Source organism: Petromyzon marinus, chromosome 7 (genome assembly GCF_048934315.1).
Source record: "Petromyzon marinus isolate PM22_M1 ecotype Great Lakes invasive population chromosome 7, UKy_Petmar_22M1.pri1.0, whole genome shotgun sequence".
Classification (NCBI taxonomy): domain Eukaryota; kingdom Metazoa; phylum Chordata; class Hyperoartia; order Petromyzontiformes; family Petromyzontidae; genus Petromyzon; species Petromyzon marinus.
The window spans coordinates 8,673,584-8,694,042 of record NC_133673.1 but is presented as its reverse complement, the minus strand read 5'-3'; the positions used below and the strand labels follow the sequence as shown (position 1 = coordinate 8,694,042).

The following is a 20,459-nucleotide window of genomic DNA, read 5'->3' as shown; positions in this document are numbered from 1 at the left end:
AGAAGCTGAAAACACGCTGGCTCAGCACATATGAAGTCTTAATAATAACAACACAATTACGTGAGATTTTAATACGGGGTTTTACATGAGCACATTCTAACAGAGTTATTACATAATATTTGGTTTTAGTTTTTGTGATCCTAAAAAATGTAACAAGTCACGTAGCTTCTAAGATCAGAAAAGGAGCATTTAACGCACACTGTACTCAAACCTCAATTTTCAGAATAACCACAATTGCGAACACAGAAAAAAGTACCGCATGACGATTGATTATATTGTTTGCTTCTGAGAAATGACCTTCCCCACGTTAAGTCCTTCGCAGCATTATTGACCACAACAGTATACTCCGTTTTGATATACAGCAATTGCAACTTAAACAATGTATCCACTTTTGATTTAAAGCTTTCGTGACTGTAGTAATTCATATTCTTAGTTTTTTCGGTAAAGTCACGTTGAAGAGAAACAACAAAATAACAAAATATATATAAAACAATAAAAAAAATTCTCACGACGTTTCGACCATAACTCAAACGGTCATCATCAGGTGTGTCGGTTTGCATAAATTTATTTTTAAAACGGCACATTCATATTCTTAGTTTTTTCGGTAAAGTCACGTTGAAGAGAAACAACAAAATAACAAAATATATATAAAACAATAAAAAAAATTCTCACGACGTTTCGACCATAACTCAAACGGTCATCATCAGGTGTGTCGGTTTGCATAAATGTATTTTTAAAACGGCACAAATAACGGCACAAATAAATGTGCCGTTTTAAAAATAAATTTATGCAAACCGACACACCTGATGATGACCGTTTGAGTTATGGTCGAAACGTCGTGAGAATTTTTTTTATTGTTTTATATATATTTTGTTATTTTGTTGTTTCTCTTCAACGTGACTTTACCGAAAAAACTAAGAATATAATGTATCCACTTATTACAGATGCATGTAACTCAATTTAAACGTTTTACAATTATTACAAGTTGAGTGAATTTGGTGTGGATGATTTGTTTGCGTCCAAATTTACTTAATTTTATGGTAACAGTTTTCTGTCGCTGTTGCGTTTATGGACAAGTCACCCTTGATACAGCGCTGTTGAGCTCAGCGGACTAATTAGGGCAACACCTTCTGATTCTCATTCTAAAAATGTTGGCGAGTGAGTGCCTATATTGAAGTGGACCGACAACCGGCAACTCCTGGATAGGCGTATTGAATGTTTATGTCTTTTCCTCGTGGACTTCTCCAAGTGATGTGACCATTGTACGAACTCTTCCTTCTGGGATTTTTATGGTGTTTAATTTAATTGTGGTGGACTTTGCATACATTTAGAGTTTGCTTTTCAGGAATACACACGGATGAGAATATCATCACATCAACACACCGTGTTTGATTTGACGACTGTTATTTGTTAACGCACTGCAAATGCATCGGAGTTCGGAATTAATGGATTTTTTTCATCGTTGCGTGGGTAGCAATCACATTACTGCTCCATCAGCAAACAGTTCTTTGGAAATTCTAAAACTAGCAGCTGAAGGACTGTGGTCACCGGTGTCAGGATGGGCGATAACAAGCACACAGTCACTTTGTGAATAACACATTGGAACACTAAGTGTTAGGACTCGGTGCGTGATGTTTATTACGGGCTGTACGTGCAATAAATAGCGCAGGCATTACGCAATTGCCTTGTGTCTACTGCCCATTGATCAGACAGATAAGCCTGCAGATTTATTTCTGAATTTAATTCCATGAATGCACACGTGATGTTTTTGAGTTTTTTTAACTTTGTGTTAGTCGGGTTTTTTGTGCATTGCAGTAATCGAGCAAGAAAACTTATAAAGTAACTTTGCACGGCATTCACAAGAGGATGGCCTTGGTAACTTCTAATAGTGCAGCCTACATTCTTTCCTGTCTCCGAATTTTAATGGATTTGTTACACCCACCTTGAATCATAAATCATTTTAGAAATGTACGTATCATTCTGCCAAATCAGACACGACATCTCTGAAAGAGAAAACATGGTAATTTAACCACTCCCATAAATGCCTGTAGTATAAGCCCCTTTTCATGTGAGGATTACATTTTCCCTTTGCGAAAGTTAAATGTCACATTATGATTGCAAACATTGTCTTCGCAGTGGACAAATGATGGGGAAGTCTGGAGGGAAGAGATAAACGTGGGACACATGACATGGCGTGCATAACACACATCCTCTTTTGTTCCTGATTCTGTGTTCAATCACAAGACTGTATCTTTCCCTGAATGCAAGCTTGTTAGGTTGGCCGAGAGAAGGTTCAGGCAGTAGTTATGAAAAACTGCTGGTGTATGGCCAAGAACCAGTTGATTAGGATGCTGACACTAATCCAACCCTACTTACGACAAGGTTTTGATGTCAGATAAAAAACACATTTCCCAATTTATCCGTATATTTTATATCATATAACATAATTTTCATGTATAAAGCATCTCCATAAAGACTCTTTGGGAAAATGCTGTAAGCACATAAGGGTAGCACGGCACATGAGGTAGTCATGTGGCCATTGCATTTAACAATAAAAATGTGCATTGCATGCACAAAGGCTCTCAATAGCCTTACGCATTATGCACAACCACCAGCTCATAAGAACTCCAATGTGTTAAGTGTTAACTTTGTCTGAGACCACCATAAATAAATTGAGAAAATGTGGCCAACAGGCAACAGTGTAGAAAGAGACAACAGCAGAGAGGATGTATTATGACTCATCAGTGCAGTCTAATCATCAATCATCACGGCTACCACGGCATTATAGTCATGCATGTTCACTTCTGTTGTCATGGATTTTCTCGTCTTTTACAGATTATGAGGGCAGTGATCGTCTCCCCAGTGCCGATGTTGCCCAGACTGAGTCAACCCTGGAGAATTCCAGATCAGATTCAGATACGTACAGTGAGAGAAAAAAAGTATTTGATCCCCTGCTGATTTTGTACGTTTGCCCACTGACAAAGAAATTATCAGTCTATAATTTTAATGGTAGGTTTATTTGAACAGTAAGAGACAGAATAACAACAACAAAATCCAGAAAAACGCACGTCAAAAATGTTGTAAATTGATTTGCATTTTAATGAGGGAAATAAGTATTTGACCCCTCTGCAAAACATGACTTAGTACTTGGTGGCAAAACCCTTGTTGGCAATCACAGAGGTCAGACGTTTCTTGTAGTTGGCTACCAGGTTTGCACACATCTCAGGAGGGATTTTGTCCCACTCCTCTTTGCAGATCTTCTCCAAGTCATTAAGGTTTCGAGGCTGACGTTTGGCAACTCGAACCTTCAGCTCCCTCCACAGATTTTCTATGGGATTACGGTCTGGAGGCTGGCGAGGCCACTCCAGGACCTTAATGTGCTTCTTCTTGAGCCACTCCTTTGTTGCCTTGGCCGTGTGTTTTGAGTCATTGTCATGCTGGAATACCCATCCACGACCCATTTTCAATGCCCTGGCTGAGGGAAGGAGGTTCTCACCCAAGATTTGACGGTACATGGCCCCGTCCATCGTCCCTTTGATGTGGTGAAGTTGTCCTGTCCCCTTAGCAGAAAAACACCCCCAAAGCATAATGTTTCCACCTCCATGTTTGACGATGGGGATGGTGTTCTTGGGGTCATAGGCAGCATTCCTCCTCCAAACACGGCGAGTTGAGTTGATGCCAAAGAGCTCCATATTTGTCTCATGACCACAACACTTTCACCCAGTTGTCCTCTGAATCAGATGTTCATTGGCAAACTTCAGAAGGCATGTATATGTGCTTTCTTGAGCAGGGGGACCTTGCGGGTGCTGCAGGATTTCAGTCCTTCACGGCGTAGTGTGTTACCAATTGTTTTCTTGGTGACTATGGTCCCAGCTGCCTTGAGATCATTGACAAGATCCTCCCGTGTAGTTATGGGCTGATTCCTCACCGTTCTCATGATCATTGAAACTCCACGAGGTGAGATCTTGCATGGAGCCCCAGGCCGAGGGAGATTGACAGTTATTTTGTGTTTCTTCTATTTGCGAATAATAGCACCAACTGTTGTCACCTTCTCACCAAGCTGCTTGGCAATGGTCTTGTAGCCCATTCCAGCCTTGTGTAGGTCTACAATCTTGTCCCTGACATCCTTGGAGAGCTCTTTGGTCTTGGCTATGGTGGAGAGTTTGGAATCTGATTGATTGCTTCTGTGGATAGGTGTCTTTTATACAGGTAACAAGCTGAGATTAGGAGCACTCCCTTTAAGAGTGTGCTCCTAATCTCAGCTCGTTACCTGTATAAAAGACACCTGGGAGCCAGGGATCTTTCTGATTGAGAGGGGGTCAAATACTAATTTCCCTCATTAAAATGCAAATCAATTTATAACATTTTTGACATGCGTTTTTCTGGATTTTTGTTGTTATTCTGTTTCTCACTGTTCAAATAAACCTACCATTAAAATTATAAACTGATCATATCTTTGTCAGCGGGCAAACGTACAAAATCAGCAGGGGATCAAATACTTTTTTTCCCTCACTGTACGAGTTATGTGGGGTGTTGTGCATGGCTTCATATGGAATCTGGGTGGCTGAGACATCCAACACTAGTCCAGTACGCCCCAGTAATATACCAGCAACCCTTATCTATTTGCTCGAATGACTTTTTCCACTTTGTGAATAATAAGACGTTGGCCCCTTTTACGAACAGTTGAATGGTGCATTGCGAAATGTTGCAAAACAAATGTGTGCAACCAGGCAAAAACGAAAATGCCAATGCTGCAATTTAATGTCTTAGAACACCAACAAGGTGTGCTTTATAGAATGTTGCTAAAAAAAGCACATTTAAATAGCAAGACCCAAGTATGCGGCAGAGGAAGACATAAGACTGGAACGTGCTGAGATGTGGCCATGGCAATGGATACTATCAGTTGATTTGAACAAAAGCTTGATGAAGTTCTGGAACAGGTTCCGAAGTATGGAAATCTACGTACTTCGAACCATGCATAAAAGGCCACAGATGTGGATTGTGCTCATTCTCATATGTGAAAGTTCGATGAAGGACGTTCTGGACGTTGGTAAAGAAGGACATTTAAAAAAATATACAAATCTGAAGGGTGTGCCGTCGAGTGAAATGAAACTCAAGATCGGGCGGGATGGAGTTTGAGCCAAATAGATACCATTTGACACAGATAACATGAGGGAAATAAATATTTCTCAATTTCACCCAATCGAATATAAAACATCGTGCAATTTGTACTCTTTAAGCATGTAATGGACTGTTGGGGGGGAATTCTATCATCAACCCCTCTATACAGTCTTGTACTTGAGCAGTTTAATCTCTGCTTGTTGAAACGTGACTTGGAACCCAGGATCTTGGCGTGTTGACTCAGCGTTGATCAAATGGTGGTAATAATGATGCCTGCCCTGAGCCCTCTCTGGACATTCACGCTTAAACGCAGTTTGAGTATGTCGCACACACACACAACACATATAAGAACAGAAACATATACAGTACAAAAATACGAGACAAAGATCCCCTTTATCGCCTGTAACGGACTGTTGGGACAAGTGCTGTTAGCGAGGGTGGGTGGTCAGCACCACGCGGAATTTTTATCCACGTGGCGAAATGTAAACATCGTACCAGGTATTTATTTTAAGGCTCAGTCGACATAGGGGAGGCCCGGGACCGATTGAGACATTCGTCACCAATGTTGGCCGTGAGCGGGAATCGAATTGGGGGTCGCCGGGTTCGTAGCGCAAGTGCGCGCTAACCAATGCGCCACCGCTCCTTACCACAAAGACAAAGAACCCCCGTATAGCTCCTTAACATACGTTCGGGGAAAGTGCTGTTAGCGATCACTTCAAATGAAGGCCAGCACAGCATACGCGGTGGGGGGGGGGGGGGGTGTTAGTGTCCAGCACCACGCCCGACCGCCTTTGTTTCCCCAAGTACTGATGTTTACACACCGGCACGCATACCTGTCAAACCCCTTAACAGCGCCCTACTTATTACAGACCTCGTTGGTCATCCCGTGCCCCTTATACATCTCAACGTTCATCCTACAAAGCCCCATCACAACGGAGAAACACAAGACACATTCACACACCCCCCCCACCCCCCGTATCGAAACGGCTGTACGCCGTGCGGATCTGACGACTCAATTTCCCTGCACAAGAATACGGGACTGAACCGTACGGGTCGACACGGCATGCACGGAGTGAGACGGCGAGTGTGGGAGCTCGCGATGATCTCCTCCTGCGCGCGTGCTGGGGGGGAGGGAGGTGAGCTCGCTAACCACCGGAGCCACCGCTGCCCGGCCGACCAACACCATCAGCATCACCGCGGACCACGTGGCGAGGCGCCCCTCCAGCTCCTCCTCCTCCTCCTCCCAGCCACTGGCCACCGAAACGCCGCCAGGAAGTCGCCCTTGGTGCAGAGGGTGGGGTGTGTGTGTGTTTGTGTTTGGTGTTGTTACACCTCGCCACAGGTAGCAGCGAAGGCGGGTTCGCCGTCGGTCGTTCGTCGTTCGTTCGTTCTGCATCTGCGGTCTCTCGTCCGTCCACACGACCCCACAGCTTGCGGCAGCAGCGGCGGCAGCAGCAGCGGCAAGGCGAGCCCACTGCTACGCACCGCCGGCTCATTCGTCTCCCATCGAGCCATCGGTGAAATGTTTTGTTGTTGTTGTTGTTTGTCGTCGTCGTCGTCGTGAACGAGTGCGGGTTACACGCGGCACGAACGAGTGGCGAAGCGCTAAGCGTGCGCCGTGTTTCCGCGCGCGCCGTTGTCTCGGGGTGAGACAAAGGCGGCCGGGCGTGGGGGTAGTGCAAGCCGCGTTCATCGTAGGGCAAAACGAGAAAACAAAAACCTCAAGCCCCGGCAGGCTTGTGAAGGAAGGGATCCCTACGTGGGGGAGCACAGCAGTTGTGTGTTTGTGTATGTATGTGTGTATGTATGTTACATATGTTTTTATTCGTGGTTTAGTGGTAATTTATTGAAGGTGGAGGGGGTTACCAGCCCCTCGCACCCGTCCAGAGCCCCCGTTTAGCCCCTGTGGTGGTCACAGACGCCATGAGGGGAGGAGCCAATCGGAATTGGCTCCTCCCCCCCCCCTCACGGCGCTGTCCACGACAGAGTTGCCCGTCCGGTACCGCGAGGAGGTAGGGGGTTGTTTTGCCGGATCACGTCATCCCACGGCAGAGAATGAGGAGGCTTACCGCAGCCTTCGCTCGGAGATTCGGAGAGCCGTGAGGCGCTGCAAGGATGGGTGGTGGTCGCGGCTTTGCTGAGGAGGTGGAGTCTGCCTCAGTGGCCCGCGATCACAAAACTCTATTTAACTCCATCAAAAAAGTAACCTGCAGCGCCACACCTATCACCATCATTAGGGGAAAAAAACGGTGATCCGATCTCCGACCCCCCAGGAACAGGTTTGCAGATTTGCTGAGCATTTCTGTGAGGTCCTAGGGGAGGGGAAATCCCTCAGCCAGGAAAACATCGTGGCACAAAGTGGGGATGACCCTGCTGAGGCTGCGGTGCCTCAAATATTGGAAGAAGTCACCCCCTGTGAGTGGCTGGCTGAGGTGCCATCTGTTGAGGAAGTACTAAAGGCGATCCGGAGTCTGAGACCAGGAAAGGCAGCGGGCAGAGATGATCTCCCAAGCAAAATGCTGAGGGAGGGTGGCGTTTGTGCACAGACTGCCCTATATGATATCATAACAACAGTCTGGACCACTGGACGGGTTCCCCAGGATTGGAAGGATGCCCTGGTGGTCCCCCTCTTTAAGAAGGGGGACCGCACAGACCGTAACAACTACAGGGGCATCTCACTCCTCAGTGTGCCGGGAAAGGTCCTGGCAAGGATTATTCAACATCGCCTTGCCTGGCACGCTGAGGAGAGGCTTGCGGAGCCCCAATGCGGTTTCAGGAAAGGGCGGTCCTGCACAGATGCCATATTTTCTGTCCATCTGCTACAGCAGAGGTGTAGGGAATTCCAGCAAGACCTACATCTCTGCTTTATTGACCTGGTCAAGGCCTATGATACCATCAGTAGGCCTGGGCTCTGGGTTGTTCTTTGTGCTTTTGGAGTACCTGACCCTCTGCTCACGATCATTAAGGACCTTCATGATGGTGAGCGGGCCCGGGTAAAACTACGTGGCCGGGAGTCAGAGCCATTCCCTGTACACCTTGGGGTGCGACAGGGATGTCCTCTGGCTCCCACATTATTTAACATATATTTTTACCACGTAGTTCATGAAGCCTTCAATAGCTGTACCGGGGGAATCTCCATATGGTACAGATATAATGGGAGGCTGATCGATGCCCGGGTGCAGTCAAGGGATGGCTCCCTATTGGTCAACCACGTTATGTATGCCGATGATTTGGTAATAGCCACTCATTCAGAGGAGGAGTTGGAGACGCTGCTGCTGAGACTGGAGCGTGCCACTAAGAGATGGGGCCTTACCATCAGCCCCACCAAAACTAAGCACCTGCCTGGGTATTTTGTACTATCGGACACTCCACCCCCACAACTCCCAATCGGTGATGGGGCAGTTGTGGAGAGAATGGAGAGTTTTCCATACCTGGGCAGTGTGCTTATGACCGGGCTCCAGTTTAACAGCGGAGGTCTCACTCCGTATCAGTCAAGCGGCAATAGCTTTTCATCGGTTGCGTAACGCTGTGTGGAAGCTACCTGGTCTGTCGCTCCGCACTAAGCTTCAGGTCTTCTCGGCCACGGTCATTCTTCCTTCTCTACGCTTGCGAAACGTGGACCCCCTTAATGGAGCATCTTCGCCGGTTGGAAACATTTAGGCTGGCCTGCCTACGATCGATCCTGGGTTTAACCAGGCTGGATTGTGTGAGGAGCTCACAAATCCTTGAAAGATCTGGGCACGGTCCCATCGGTGAGCTCCTCCGGCAGGCAAGGCTGCGTTGGCTGGGTCATGTCGTCCGCATGCCCAGCCACCGCATCCGAAACAGCTTTTGTTCGGCCGGATCGAGGGGGCTAAACGGGCGCGGCACGGGCTAGAGAAGAGATGGAGTGATGTGGTACAGGAGGATGTGGAGCTGAGTGGACGTGCCGATGACTGGTACCAGCGGTGTTAAGATCGGCCTCTGTGGAGGAGGCTCGTGAAGGACGCTACTGGGCAGTTGGAGACAGTCGCCCTCCAACAACGCAGGGCGGAGGAGCGACGCTCACTACAATGAGCGGAGCGCCGGGTGGCTAAAGCACAGCAGGTTGGCACAGTAGGGGGCACAGGTGGTGCATCAGCCAGTCATCTCAGTCAGTCATCTCAGTCAGTCGACCCGTGGCACCTGGGTCTGCCCTGTGACCTCCTGCCAGCGGGCGTTCGACACTTCACATGGCCTCAAGGTGCACATGGCCTGGCACAAGCGTCGTGGTGACGTCACCGCCACTTAGTGGCGAATGGCGGTATGATATGGTGTTTGTGTGTGTATGTATGTATGTGTGTATGTATGTGTGTATGTATGTGTATGTATGTGTGTTTGTGTGTGTATGTATGTGTGTATGTATGTATATGTATGTGTGTATGTGTGTGTATGTGGGGAGCGATAGAGTAGCGGTTAGCATGCTGCGCTATGAACCTGGCGACCCGGGTTCGATTCCCGCTCACGGCCAACACCAGTGACGATTATCTGAACCGGTCCCGGGCCTCCCCTAGGTCGACTCAGCCTCAAATGAGTACCTGGTGCGGTGTGTAAACATTGCCACTAGGGAGACAAAGGCGGTCGGGCGTGGTGCTGGCCACCCACCCCCTCGTGTACCGTTCCGGCCTTCATAGGCGCTCGCTAACAGCACTTGCCCCTACAGTCTGTTAAGGCTATATGGGGGATCTTTGTCTTTGTATGTGGGGGGTGGCTACTAGAGCCGTCAGCTCGACAGACGTCTTCTGTCTCCGCGGGACAGCCGTCCCCCGTGTGTCTTTGTCTCACGCAGAGTTAATCCCGCGGCGCTGATGGTCTCTGCGGGGTTTGTGTCGACGTCCGGTTGGGGTTTCATTGAATTGGGTTACGGTGTTCAGCACCCAAAGCCCGCGGCCTCCATCGGCTTTGCGCTAATTCGTTACGGCCATAACGCGGTGTGTCCGTGTTATCTCTACTCTGTGACTATTGATGCTTTGTATTCTACAGTAATTGCTAGTATGATAAATTTAGGCCCTGCGTTGAAAGGGCTCCGGGGTTTAACTTGCAGCAATTTCAATGGAGTCGGTTTCGTTTTCGTTTTCTGCAAAGGCTTAGGGCGTGAGATAGTGCCTTCGTGTGCAAGTAGCCTATGACCATGTCGCTCATAAAGCAACCCCCAACTTTGCCAGGTGCCTCGAGCCTAAGCAGACTTGAGGTCGGAATATTCCTTGGACGGGCGATAGCTGCCGTGGTGATGCGTTGTGGGTTAGCGGATGGCAGCGGCATGATCCATGGTGGTTCGGTACTTCCCTGTAGTACTGTGACGTCCCCTTTGCCTTGACCAATCCACAATGACCAGCGTGAATTGTGTTATATGGAGAAGGGCCGTTGCCCGAAACGTCACCGATTATATATTTTATATTAAAGGGGCCGTCCATAAATTACGTCACGCGATTTTGGCCGATTTTTTTACCCCCCCCCCTTCCCCTCCTCGTCACACGGCGTCACAAAAAGTCAGACCCCCCTCAAATATGACGTCACAAAGCTCTGCCCCCCCCAAAAAAACATTTCCATTTTTAAAATAAAACATGCTTCAAATCACTGTAAACTATTGTCATTGTAGTGCGTATTTAATGTGGCGCTGCACTCTGATGTTGTAGAAGAAACGTATTAAAAAGGAGGCGTTGGAAAGCTGAAATTTAGCATAAAATTCACTTGAAAATATTTAACGTCTACCTAAAACTGCAGATGTTCAGAATATTATATTGAAATTCTCTTATAATTATAAAATATTAAAAGTAATTATAACTATAAAAAAATACTTGAAACTGTGTAGTAGAACGAAGCAAAATGGAGAGTACAATTATAACAATCACATTCATTTCACAGAATGAAAAGCCCTGGTAGAATCATTAGAATCAAAATGTTTAATAACAATCATTCAAAAAATTCACAAAATTTATGCTTCTCCATTAACCCCATGGAGAAGCAAAATGCTCCTTAATGGAATAAATAAAAGGTGACCTTGGTAAATTTAAATATTAAAATAGTTAATAATGAAAATTAATCAAAATTAGTGTTGTAACAATTCTATTTAATTAATACTTATTTAAAGTTGCGCATTTTGACGTGACGTCACATTTCTCAAACTCCCCCCTCCCCCCCCTCGTTACACATCGTCACAAATGTCTGACCCCCATCCCCCCCCCCTAGGTGCGTGACGTCATTTATGGACGGCCCCAAAGCCTCATTTTGTTTTGTTATATTCGCTTGTGCACCACTGCCAACACAGCAGCATCAAAGCATTTGTCTCAGCGTGAATTATGGTCAAATTTTGCCGAATGAACCACACCGCAGGGACTTGCGGTGTCATGTATTTTTTCAGAATCCGTCGGATGGTATGTAACCTGCATCTGGCATGCTCAATGATCTCTTTCGAACAAAGACGGTCACTGCATCTGGAACGTGCTTCCTTCCGATAGGTGTAATCCACTGGAGCTATGCTACTTTAAATCTTAATTGAAGAATCGTTTCTTTAGAACTTATTTTTGTGTTTCATATGTTGTCCTCCCCCCGCACCGCCAATAAGCAAAACAAGTTCAACATACATACATAAATTCGTAACGTGATAATAAAAAAAAAGATGAAATAAAGGCATAACTGTACAGGTACTTTGAGAAATGTTAACGAACAGCATATTAGCAAATGACATCACTTTATGGAAATTGACCACAGCAAACGGAGGAACAGAGGTGGAAGTGTATCCGAGTATGAGCACACAGGCACATGCACTGACGCCCTGACCTACGTAGAATACATTACCAAAGGCAGTTAAATAATGCAAACACGGATCAGAATGTTGAAATAAAAGAGTTGGACGAGATCATGTTGGATTGTTTCGCAAATCTGTACTCAAGAATGAAAGCAATATACCAATGTGCCTAAAGAAGGTCATGTTTAAACAATGTGTAGTATCCAATTCAAAATGTATCAGAAACGTGGATATTTACAAAATAAAAGCTGATAAATACGTGGAGAAGATGCATCAGCGGAATGACACAGAAGAGGTGCGTGTGGATTGTAGATCACACCGTGCGCACTGTTATCTCCCTCGCCTGCTATGCAGGAGGCTGTGGGTTCAATCCCGACCCTGACGCCTGTATATCTGGAGTTTGCGTCTTCTCTCTCCCAGTGGTCGTGTGGATTTTTCTCCAGGTTCTCCGGTTTTACCCTCCACATTTATAAACATGCGTTTACATTTATTTGCTGCAACTCTAAAGTCTCACTTCATAAGTGACTGCGTAGAGCTATCATGTGTGGCCAGGTCACCTCTGAAGAAGAGAAAATACTGTAGGTCAGTGGGCTTTACTTGGAAAAAAATTGTTTTGTTTAAGAAGAGTACATGCACTTGGGCAGGACACATTTTTAGAAGGGACAGTGGCCAGTCGTCAAGAATAATGGTAAAGTGGCAATCCAGTGGAGTCAGTTGAATTCGTTTCATGTACAGGAGCCATGTGGATTGTTTCATCGCAAGGCCCTGAGAGAGCGTGATGTCCCGGGGAAGCCAGAAACCAGTCGTGGATAGATTTTGGTTGAATGTATACTTATTTCTCACGCAATATTAGAGGGTGTTTGCATAACTGTGTGTTTGTGTGTTTCTCCCCATTTGAATGGATGTTCACCAGGTACTCTAAATAACCTTTTTTTCTCACAAGCATTTAGGAATAGAACATTTACATATCCTCATAACAGAAACATATATCCGGTTAATGTTTGGACAATGGCCCTTCCTTACAGGAAAGGAGTAATGGCAAATATGTTGAATTAATTCGTTTGCACCGTATCAATGCAGTACCTTATAGTTGGGTTCTTTGAAAGACATTTGACACACATCTCAATATTGGACCTGTCTGGCATTTCCAGACTTGTGAGATGTTATCATGTCTATGACATTTTTGAGCATCAGAATAAACTGGAGTGCCTGGAGAAACCCCACATAACCCTGTGCCAATCCACTTTTGGATGACATCCTCCCCTCGCCTTTACCATGTCACACAGTCCTGCGATGCCACCATTTATTTCCTTCAAACAAACATGTTATCTCTCAATGTCCATGGTGGTATTCATCTCAAGCATGTTCTCTCCTTTGAGTGCCATCTCATCACAAGTCTTGTCCATCGGGCATCATCCCTTCCAGCTACGATGCTTCCTTAACAGTCAATATGATATGCCTGATTTTAATTTGTTGCCTGATTCATGCGCTGCTCTTCCTGTTTCTCAGTGTAATTACAAACATGCATATATTCTTTTTCACAATTGGAAACTTTCCTTTCTTTTTTAGTGTCCATATTTCTGTGACATATGCCTTGGCTGGTAATACCAATTGATTATAAACGTTCTTCTTCAGGCACATTGGTACCCTGCTTTTCATTATGAAGGTATCCTTTCCTCATCATCATTGTCATCAGGTATAATCAGTTCAACGTTGGATTAAGGTCTCCCCGCCATTGCTATCCCACACAGGCCCGCAATGCAACAATCCATCCAGTTCTTTGCACAGCAGCTGATCTCATTCACTCCATATATGCGTTGGACGTACTCTTGTATGTGTCCCCTCTTATAGCTGCCACACTTTCGTTAGTCTTGACCACCAACCCTCAATGTCTTCTAGTGTCGTATATTATTCTCCCTGTCTGTGCAGTGGTGTTTGTATTATTATTATTGTTGGGAACCGTAGTGCAATGGTTAGCGCACTGCACTACAAACCCGGCCACCCAAGTGTGATTCACGCTCACGGCCACCTACATGACGATTATCTGAACCGGTCCTGTGCCTCCCCTAGGTCGACTCAGCCTAAAACTGAGTACTTCGTGCGATGTGTAAACATCACAACTTTGGAAACAAAGGCGGCTGGGCGTGGAGGCTGGCCACCCACCTCCTCGTGTGTTTTGTTGGCCTTCATAGGTGCTAGCTCACAGCACTTGCCCCAACAGTCTGATGAAAGCTATATGGGGAATCGTTGTCTTTGTATTATTTAAATTACACTGCACATATAGTTTGCCATGCCATTTAATATATCACATACACGATGACACCATTTCTGCATGGTCCAGAAATCCTACCTTCGAGCCATGACATGTTTTGGAAAAATGATCAAATGTGCATTACCCCAATTGGCCATACCTGAAGCAATTGCTCCGAGCAGCTCATGTGACTTTTCTCGCTGAAATTTGAACCTGTGAGTATAATGGCATGTACCAGGTGTTGGTCTGCATCTACCGTGAAGGCGGAACACAATGGCTTTTTTGTGAAACTCCAACCATCTCTATATGCTAGTTCCAAACAATCCATGGGCAAAGCCTTTTCAAGGAGCATCTGTAATCCTAAATATATTAATTACACTGCAGACCGCTCAAGACATTAACATCGTCAACGAACAACTATTGATTTGGCGAAATATATTTGTCCACCATTGTGTGAATAGCTCGAGAGCCAAGTAGTTAGTTGCCATTGTGGCGATATGTTAACTACCTTGCCTGGTATGCGGGAGATTGTGGATTCGATCCCGACCCTAATGCCTGTATTTTTGGAGTTTGCATATTCTCCCCGCGGTCGCGTGCTTGTTTCTCCGGGTCCTCCAGTTTTTCCCTGCACATTTAGAAACAGAAGTTTAGTGTATTTGGCTGCTATAAATTTCCACGTGATAAGCTACTTTGTTGAGCTATCATTTGTGGCCAGGTCGTGTCTGAAAAAGAGTTATATAGCTAAGTGGGCCTTACCTGGTAAAATAAAAAAAAAATAGTTTAGATTTTTTATAATCCAAGGATGAGAAATAACCCAAAAATCTGAAGAATAAAAACTATGGAAAATCAAAATGCTTTTGTGAGAGGACATAGCCTATCCTGGAGGGCAGGCAAAACATTGAATGCAGAGAGTGAGATGCTCAGCGACCTCCACTTCACTGCCATCTGTGCGTCACGAAGCGGGAGGCATTGATTACCAGAGAGTGCACAGCAGAGCACGTTTGGACGAGGTGAAGAGAGGGGGTTGGGGATTGCATGCCATTTGTCTACCCATTGCCACGAACAGATGACATCCGTGGACCAGGGCTGCAGTAGTGAAATGGTGCCAAAGATAATAAAAAAACAAGGCTATTCAACCTTAAACACATGTGTGAAAAGTAGAATTTGTCATTCTTTTGGCCAACATGTTATTGCAAACACTGAAAATCTTCTCTTACAACTTTTGAAATATTCTTAGTTTTTTCGGCAAAGTCACGTTGAAGAGAAACAACAAAATAATAATATATATAAAACAATAAAAAATTCTCACGACGTTTCTCTGGTCGAAACGTCGTGAGAATTTTTTATTGTTTTATATATATTTTATTATTTTGTTGTTTCTCTTCAACGTGACTTTACCGAAAAAACTAAGAATATGAATTACTGCAGTCACGAAAGCTTTAAATTAAAACTTTTGAAATGTTTGCCAACGTTCGTCACCCTCTGCTTTGTACTGAAAGCTCTGGTATCCCAAAACGTCCCAAGAATTTCCAAGACAATTCCATGTTTGGGCGGGCAGCTGCAGGCACAGGTCTAATTTTAGAGCGAGCATCGCCTCTGCCACGAAATTAAACAATTTGCCTTTGCGTGTCATTAATTGATGGACAGGCGAAACCTCCAAGTGACTTAATGCTCCACTGTACAAACTTTTACTGCTACAAAAAATCGGCAGTGTGCTGGAGGGGGTCACCTTACTTGGTGTTTCTCAGTCTCCAGTCCTCGTAACCCCCCCCTCCCCACCCCAAAAGTGAATGCAACGTTCCTTTGTAACCTACTGTTTTCCATTCATATATGTAAATAAAGCCACTACATGGTTAATTTACCTGATCGTTGGCAATCACTGAATGCTGCACAATGTGGGATGGCAGGGGCGCTGTTTGCAAGGCTTGGAGTTGCAAAACACTACCTGAATGTGTCCGAGTACCCCCGCGTAGATGATTCTTTTGGGGGAAGAAACTGGAGAAGTGATATTGTGTGGGGTTTTTTTTCCCTCTTCCACTTAGTACGGCATTTCGTTTTGGCACAGCGTGCTGCACTCTGAACCCAAGGACTTGAGCTCCATTTCGGACCCCGGTTACACCAGTGGCGAGAGGTATCGGAACTGGTTCTGGGTCACCCCCTGAATCAGGGTGGAGGCTGGATTGTGTAGAGATGGGTGACCATTGTGCATGAAACCCGGCATTCAAGGCTGCTGCTTAGCTACATGGTGGGCAGCAGGGGACAGTGCAGCAGACACCATTGTCGTACTCTATTTCTTTGCTCCTACACCTCCACTCCCCACCCTTCAGCAACTCAAGATGACCAGCACAGTTAAGTAGGGTCAGATAAACACCGTGCATGAAAGGCATGGGGTGGCCTTCATCCAGCAGTGGATTGATCAAGGACCGCACATTCATACGCCCCATGTTTTCTCTTCAAGGAATAGATATTTTACCATCAATTATAACCAGGTAAGAGTTCACTGAGACAAGAAGCCCTCCCTTTCAGGATATGCCCCATTGGTGAAACTCCTTCATAGGTTTTTGCCTCCACGGGTCCAGGGTGAGGATGTGGTTATAGAGGCCTGTATGTAATATAGCCTTTCACTGGGGACGTTCCTCTGCCATTGTGCATCTAAATACATAATGAAGGCAGGGTTTTTTTTTACATTCCTCAATAAATAATCAGACTATTCTCATGTGACATACCAAAAGGTATTGTCCAGTAAAATGTACGAAATCGTTATCACGTGTTTGTTAATCCACTGCCGGATGAAGGCCTTCCCAAGTCACGTTGGTCATGTTCATGGGCTAACCTTTGAGAAATGTGTCCCGCCATTTCCATACGCTGAACTGTATTTTATATCAATGCAAGTAAGTTTAATTGAGTGTTGTATCCCGTTGTGAGAAGGACGTCAATTTGTTTGGCAGGCGTTTTCACAGAAACCTCATGTCTTTTGTGTGTGTGTTGCGGTAGGTGCTTCGTTGGTGTCTGTAAATAATGCCTGTGGGAAGGAGGAAAACCAATCAGTACCTGGAGTTGGAGGAATCCAATGATGTCAGCTCGATTACTAAGCCAGGTAATGTAAAATGCAAGCATCTATTTGTTGCGCCTCATTAATAATGTAGTATTTTTTTACTGTGTAGACTTTTTTGCGGTTGTGCTCGATAGCTCTCCGATGTATTTTCGGGTTTGTAGCTCGTGCTGTTCGCCGAGATGTTCCGACGTTTCCCTCCGTGTGCCGAAAGAGTCTTCCAAGAACTGAATTTCTTTGGGTTGTACCACTCGATTTTCCCTGAACTTTTCACTTCCTGAAGAAGCTTCCAGCATGTGAAGAAAAACAGCGAATATCCTGACGAGCAGGATAATGCTGTCTGGTCATCTGCAACTGAATTGTGCTCCGTTCTAGCCCATGTGGTGTTAAACCGGTTGTGCATCTCCATCTGCTGGAGGTAATGTGGCGCTGATTCCAAATGATTGAAAAAGTGAAATAACCACATACGCCACCTGCTGGAATAGGAACGCAACTGCCGGCAACTCTGGAGGTCATTCACGTGCGCAGCAGAGTTTAAGCAGTGTTGCAGCTTAGTGCTAATTATGATTAAAGCAATAGGAAGCATCTGTTACTCTAGTACGGTGTCTCAACTCCAGTCCTCGCTAACTTCACCGTCTGCCTTTGGGTGAAAATTAATCTTTTCCATTCATACGCCAGTTAAGCCACAGCACACGACATATGTTTGGTAGTTTGTGATCATGAAACGCCGTACCTGGGGGGGGGGCGGTGTTTCAGGGACTGGAATTGAGAACCACTGATGGAGTGAACGTGTCCGTGTACAGCCATTTTAGTCAATCCAGCGTTGAACACGAGGGTCACTTCATGCCTATGTGGTTCGTGGGGGGTTATTGGATCTTCACCGTGCTGGTCTGTGCGAGTTGATGCAGCTTCTAATGATCAGTCGCAGTGTGTACAGTATGATGCTAACAGTGGTGGCTCTTTGGCAGTTGGAGGAGGTTAACAAAAGATTGATTGAAATTCAGTGGCATTGGCTTCTTGAGCACTTTCGCTGCCAAATGGACTCGGGCAGATTTTAAATGTCGGCTTTATGTTCAATAAGATTAATACTTAGTTTTGAGTTAGATCGTATACGTATAAACGCTCCGCCCCAAATACTGTCACTTGAGCATTACTAATATGCCATCTAGGCATCCGTATGACTGACGTCTGCAGTGAGTGGACAGCTAGATGCATGCGGAAATGTGTCAACGTGTGTGTTGTGCGTGAACTTGTTGGCGACAGTGTGTGTTACAGTATCACGTGCAAATAAACACAAAAAAACATACACGAAATAACATACGTGGTAATTTAATTGTTCTCATAGTTCATTCATTCACACCAGAGTACCTTCCAACGCATGCACCGCTCTCACCTAACGATTATTTTTGCAACAGTCTTAGCAACGTCAAAGCGCATATCGCCAAAACCTAACGCCCATGTTCCAGAAAACAGACCTCGTCAAGTAAACAGTGTAAAGCCGAAACACACATTCCATAAAACCACATGCTGCGAGGTTTTCCAGTAATGTCATTTTTTTATTATGACCCTCCACCACCCGTCATCGAGCCTCATCAGCTGTTAACAAAAGCGCCGCTCTTTATGCGAGATCAGCTTTGATGTCATTGCCAGGTAAAACGTCTATAATTATTGTCAAAAATGTTGCTTGCTTTTCAACATTCCAGTTTTGCTGAGGAACAACATCAATTGGCGTGTTTGCCCACGTGACAACTCGAATTGATTGGCTCTGTCGATGGTGGAGAGTTATCGGTACAATAATTTACGTGTTAACTTTTTTTGTATCATACGTAGCCAACCAAAACTATACCTACATGATCTAACCCAAAATAAACTAATTATGAAATGGGGCACAGGCAAGTCCTTTCAGTTTTCCAGAAAATCTCATGTGATGGCCACCTAACACTATTATCTTACAATGCTTTTGCATTTAAATTATCAATAAATTCATATTAATGTTTAACCTTAGACTGAAATAACTAAGGAATTTTTTTTTGCCTGATCCATGTTATCCATATTTGATTCATACATACAGATTATAAACCTACATTTGAATCTCTTTGTTTATGTTATCAGTTAAAGCCCACTGAGCTATTAGCTCTTTTTCAGAGGTGACCTGGCCATATATGGAAATGTATAGAAGCCAAATAATGTAAACGCATGTTTCTAAATAAGGGTCAAAACAGGAGAAAAATCCACGCAACCACAAGAAGAACAAGCACACTCCAAATATACAGGTGTCAGTGATGGGAACAAACCCACAACCTCCTGTATACCAGGCGAAGCAGAGCTTGAATAAAGGAAATGGTTTAGTCTGTGGACTTAAGCCAATGATGACTGTCTGTAAAAAAAAAACATGCCCTGAAATTTTCCAACTGTTTGGCAGCAGCACAAAATGTGGAACCAAAGACATTCTCAGTGGAGCAGGCCGTGGAGCACATGGGATTTGGCCGCTTCCACATCCTGCTGCTCTTCATCATGGGCAGCACCACGGTAAGCCGGGCTCTGCTTGTGGAAGTCCTGCCCAGGCTTTTGTGAACACCGTATTCTCCACACCGTAAGACTCTCAGGAGAGTAAGATGCACCCCCTTAGACTTGTGGTGGGTGTCAATAAAGTTATACAATCGTAATAAAAAGTTCGACGACAAGCTGGCTGCCTTATTTATTTATTTCTCGGCGCTGGACAGCTCCGCGTTCTCCCACGCTATCACCGTCGCTCCGCGTTGCGCGGCGTGAGTTGTTATCGTCCGCGCACGCTCGCTCACTCTTCCCGCTCCCGCGCACCGCTGGCAGACGGCGCGCAGGGAGACCGCCTCCGGACCGCCACGTGGCCGATGGCGTGCCGGAGGCGCGAGACGTGGTCCCGCTTCCAGACTTCCCACACTGACCTCGAGTCCCTTCCGGCTTCCCCTTATAACCCCCCTCCGCGTCACCAAGCCCCGCCTCTAGCCACGCCCCCTTACGAACCTTCTAGATAATACCCCACTAGCACCCTCGGGCTCCGCCCTTGAACTCTGGTCCAGATAATCCCTTTCACCCGATTGGCTGAGAGGCTGAAGCGGCGAAGCCTGTCCCACCGATCGGCGACCGTCAGTGTATGCTCGCATTACATCACCCCCCCCCACCCCCCCCCCCGTGTAAAAGACTAGCCGTCCCGGCTAGAAACGAGGCAAAGCACATAATGCGAGAGACAACGGCGAATAACAACAGATAAACCTGAACAAGAACAATGC

At 45.6% G+C, this 20,459-nt stretch overlaps 1 protein-coding gene across 7 annotated transcripts in view; it reads left to right on the top strand.

Moving 5' to 3' along the window:
• The first annotated feature begins 5,983 nt into the window (after positions 1-5,983).
• SVOPL (SVOP like) overlaps positions 5,984-20,459 on the top strand; it is a 61,553-nt gene continuing 47,077 nt past the window's right edge. The window contains exons 1-3 of one of the 7 annotated variants that reach the window (XM_032948961.2): positions 5,984-6,415; positions 17,133-17,235; positions 19,613-19,719. In XM_032948961.2, the coding sequence (XP_032804852.2) occupies positions 17,157-17,235; positions 19,613-19,719 (186 nt within the window). In that variant the 5' untranslated portion in view covers positions 5,984-6,415; positions 17,133-17,156. Of the gene's footprint in view, positions 6,639-17,132; positions 17,236-19,612; positions 19,720-20,459 lie in introns of all 7 variants that reach the window. The other 6 variants (XM_032948960.2, XM_032948959.2, XM_032948964.2 and 3 more) reach the window with 6 other exon arrangements.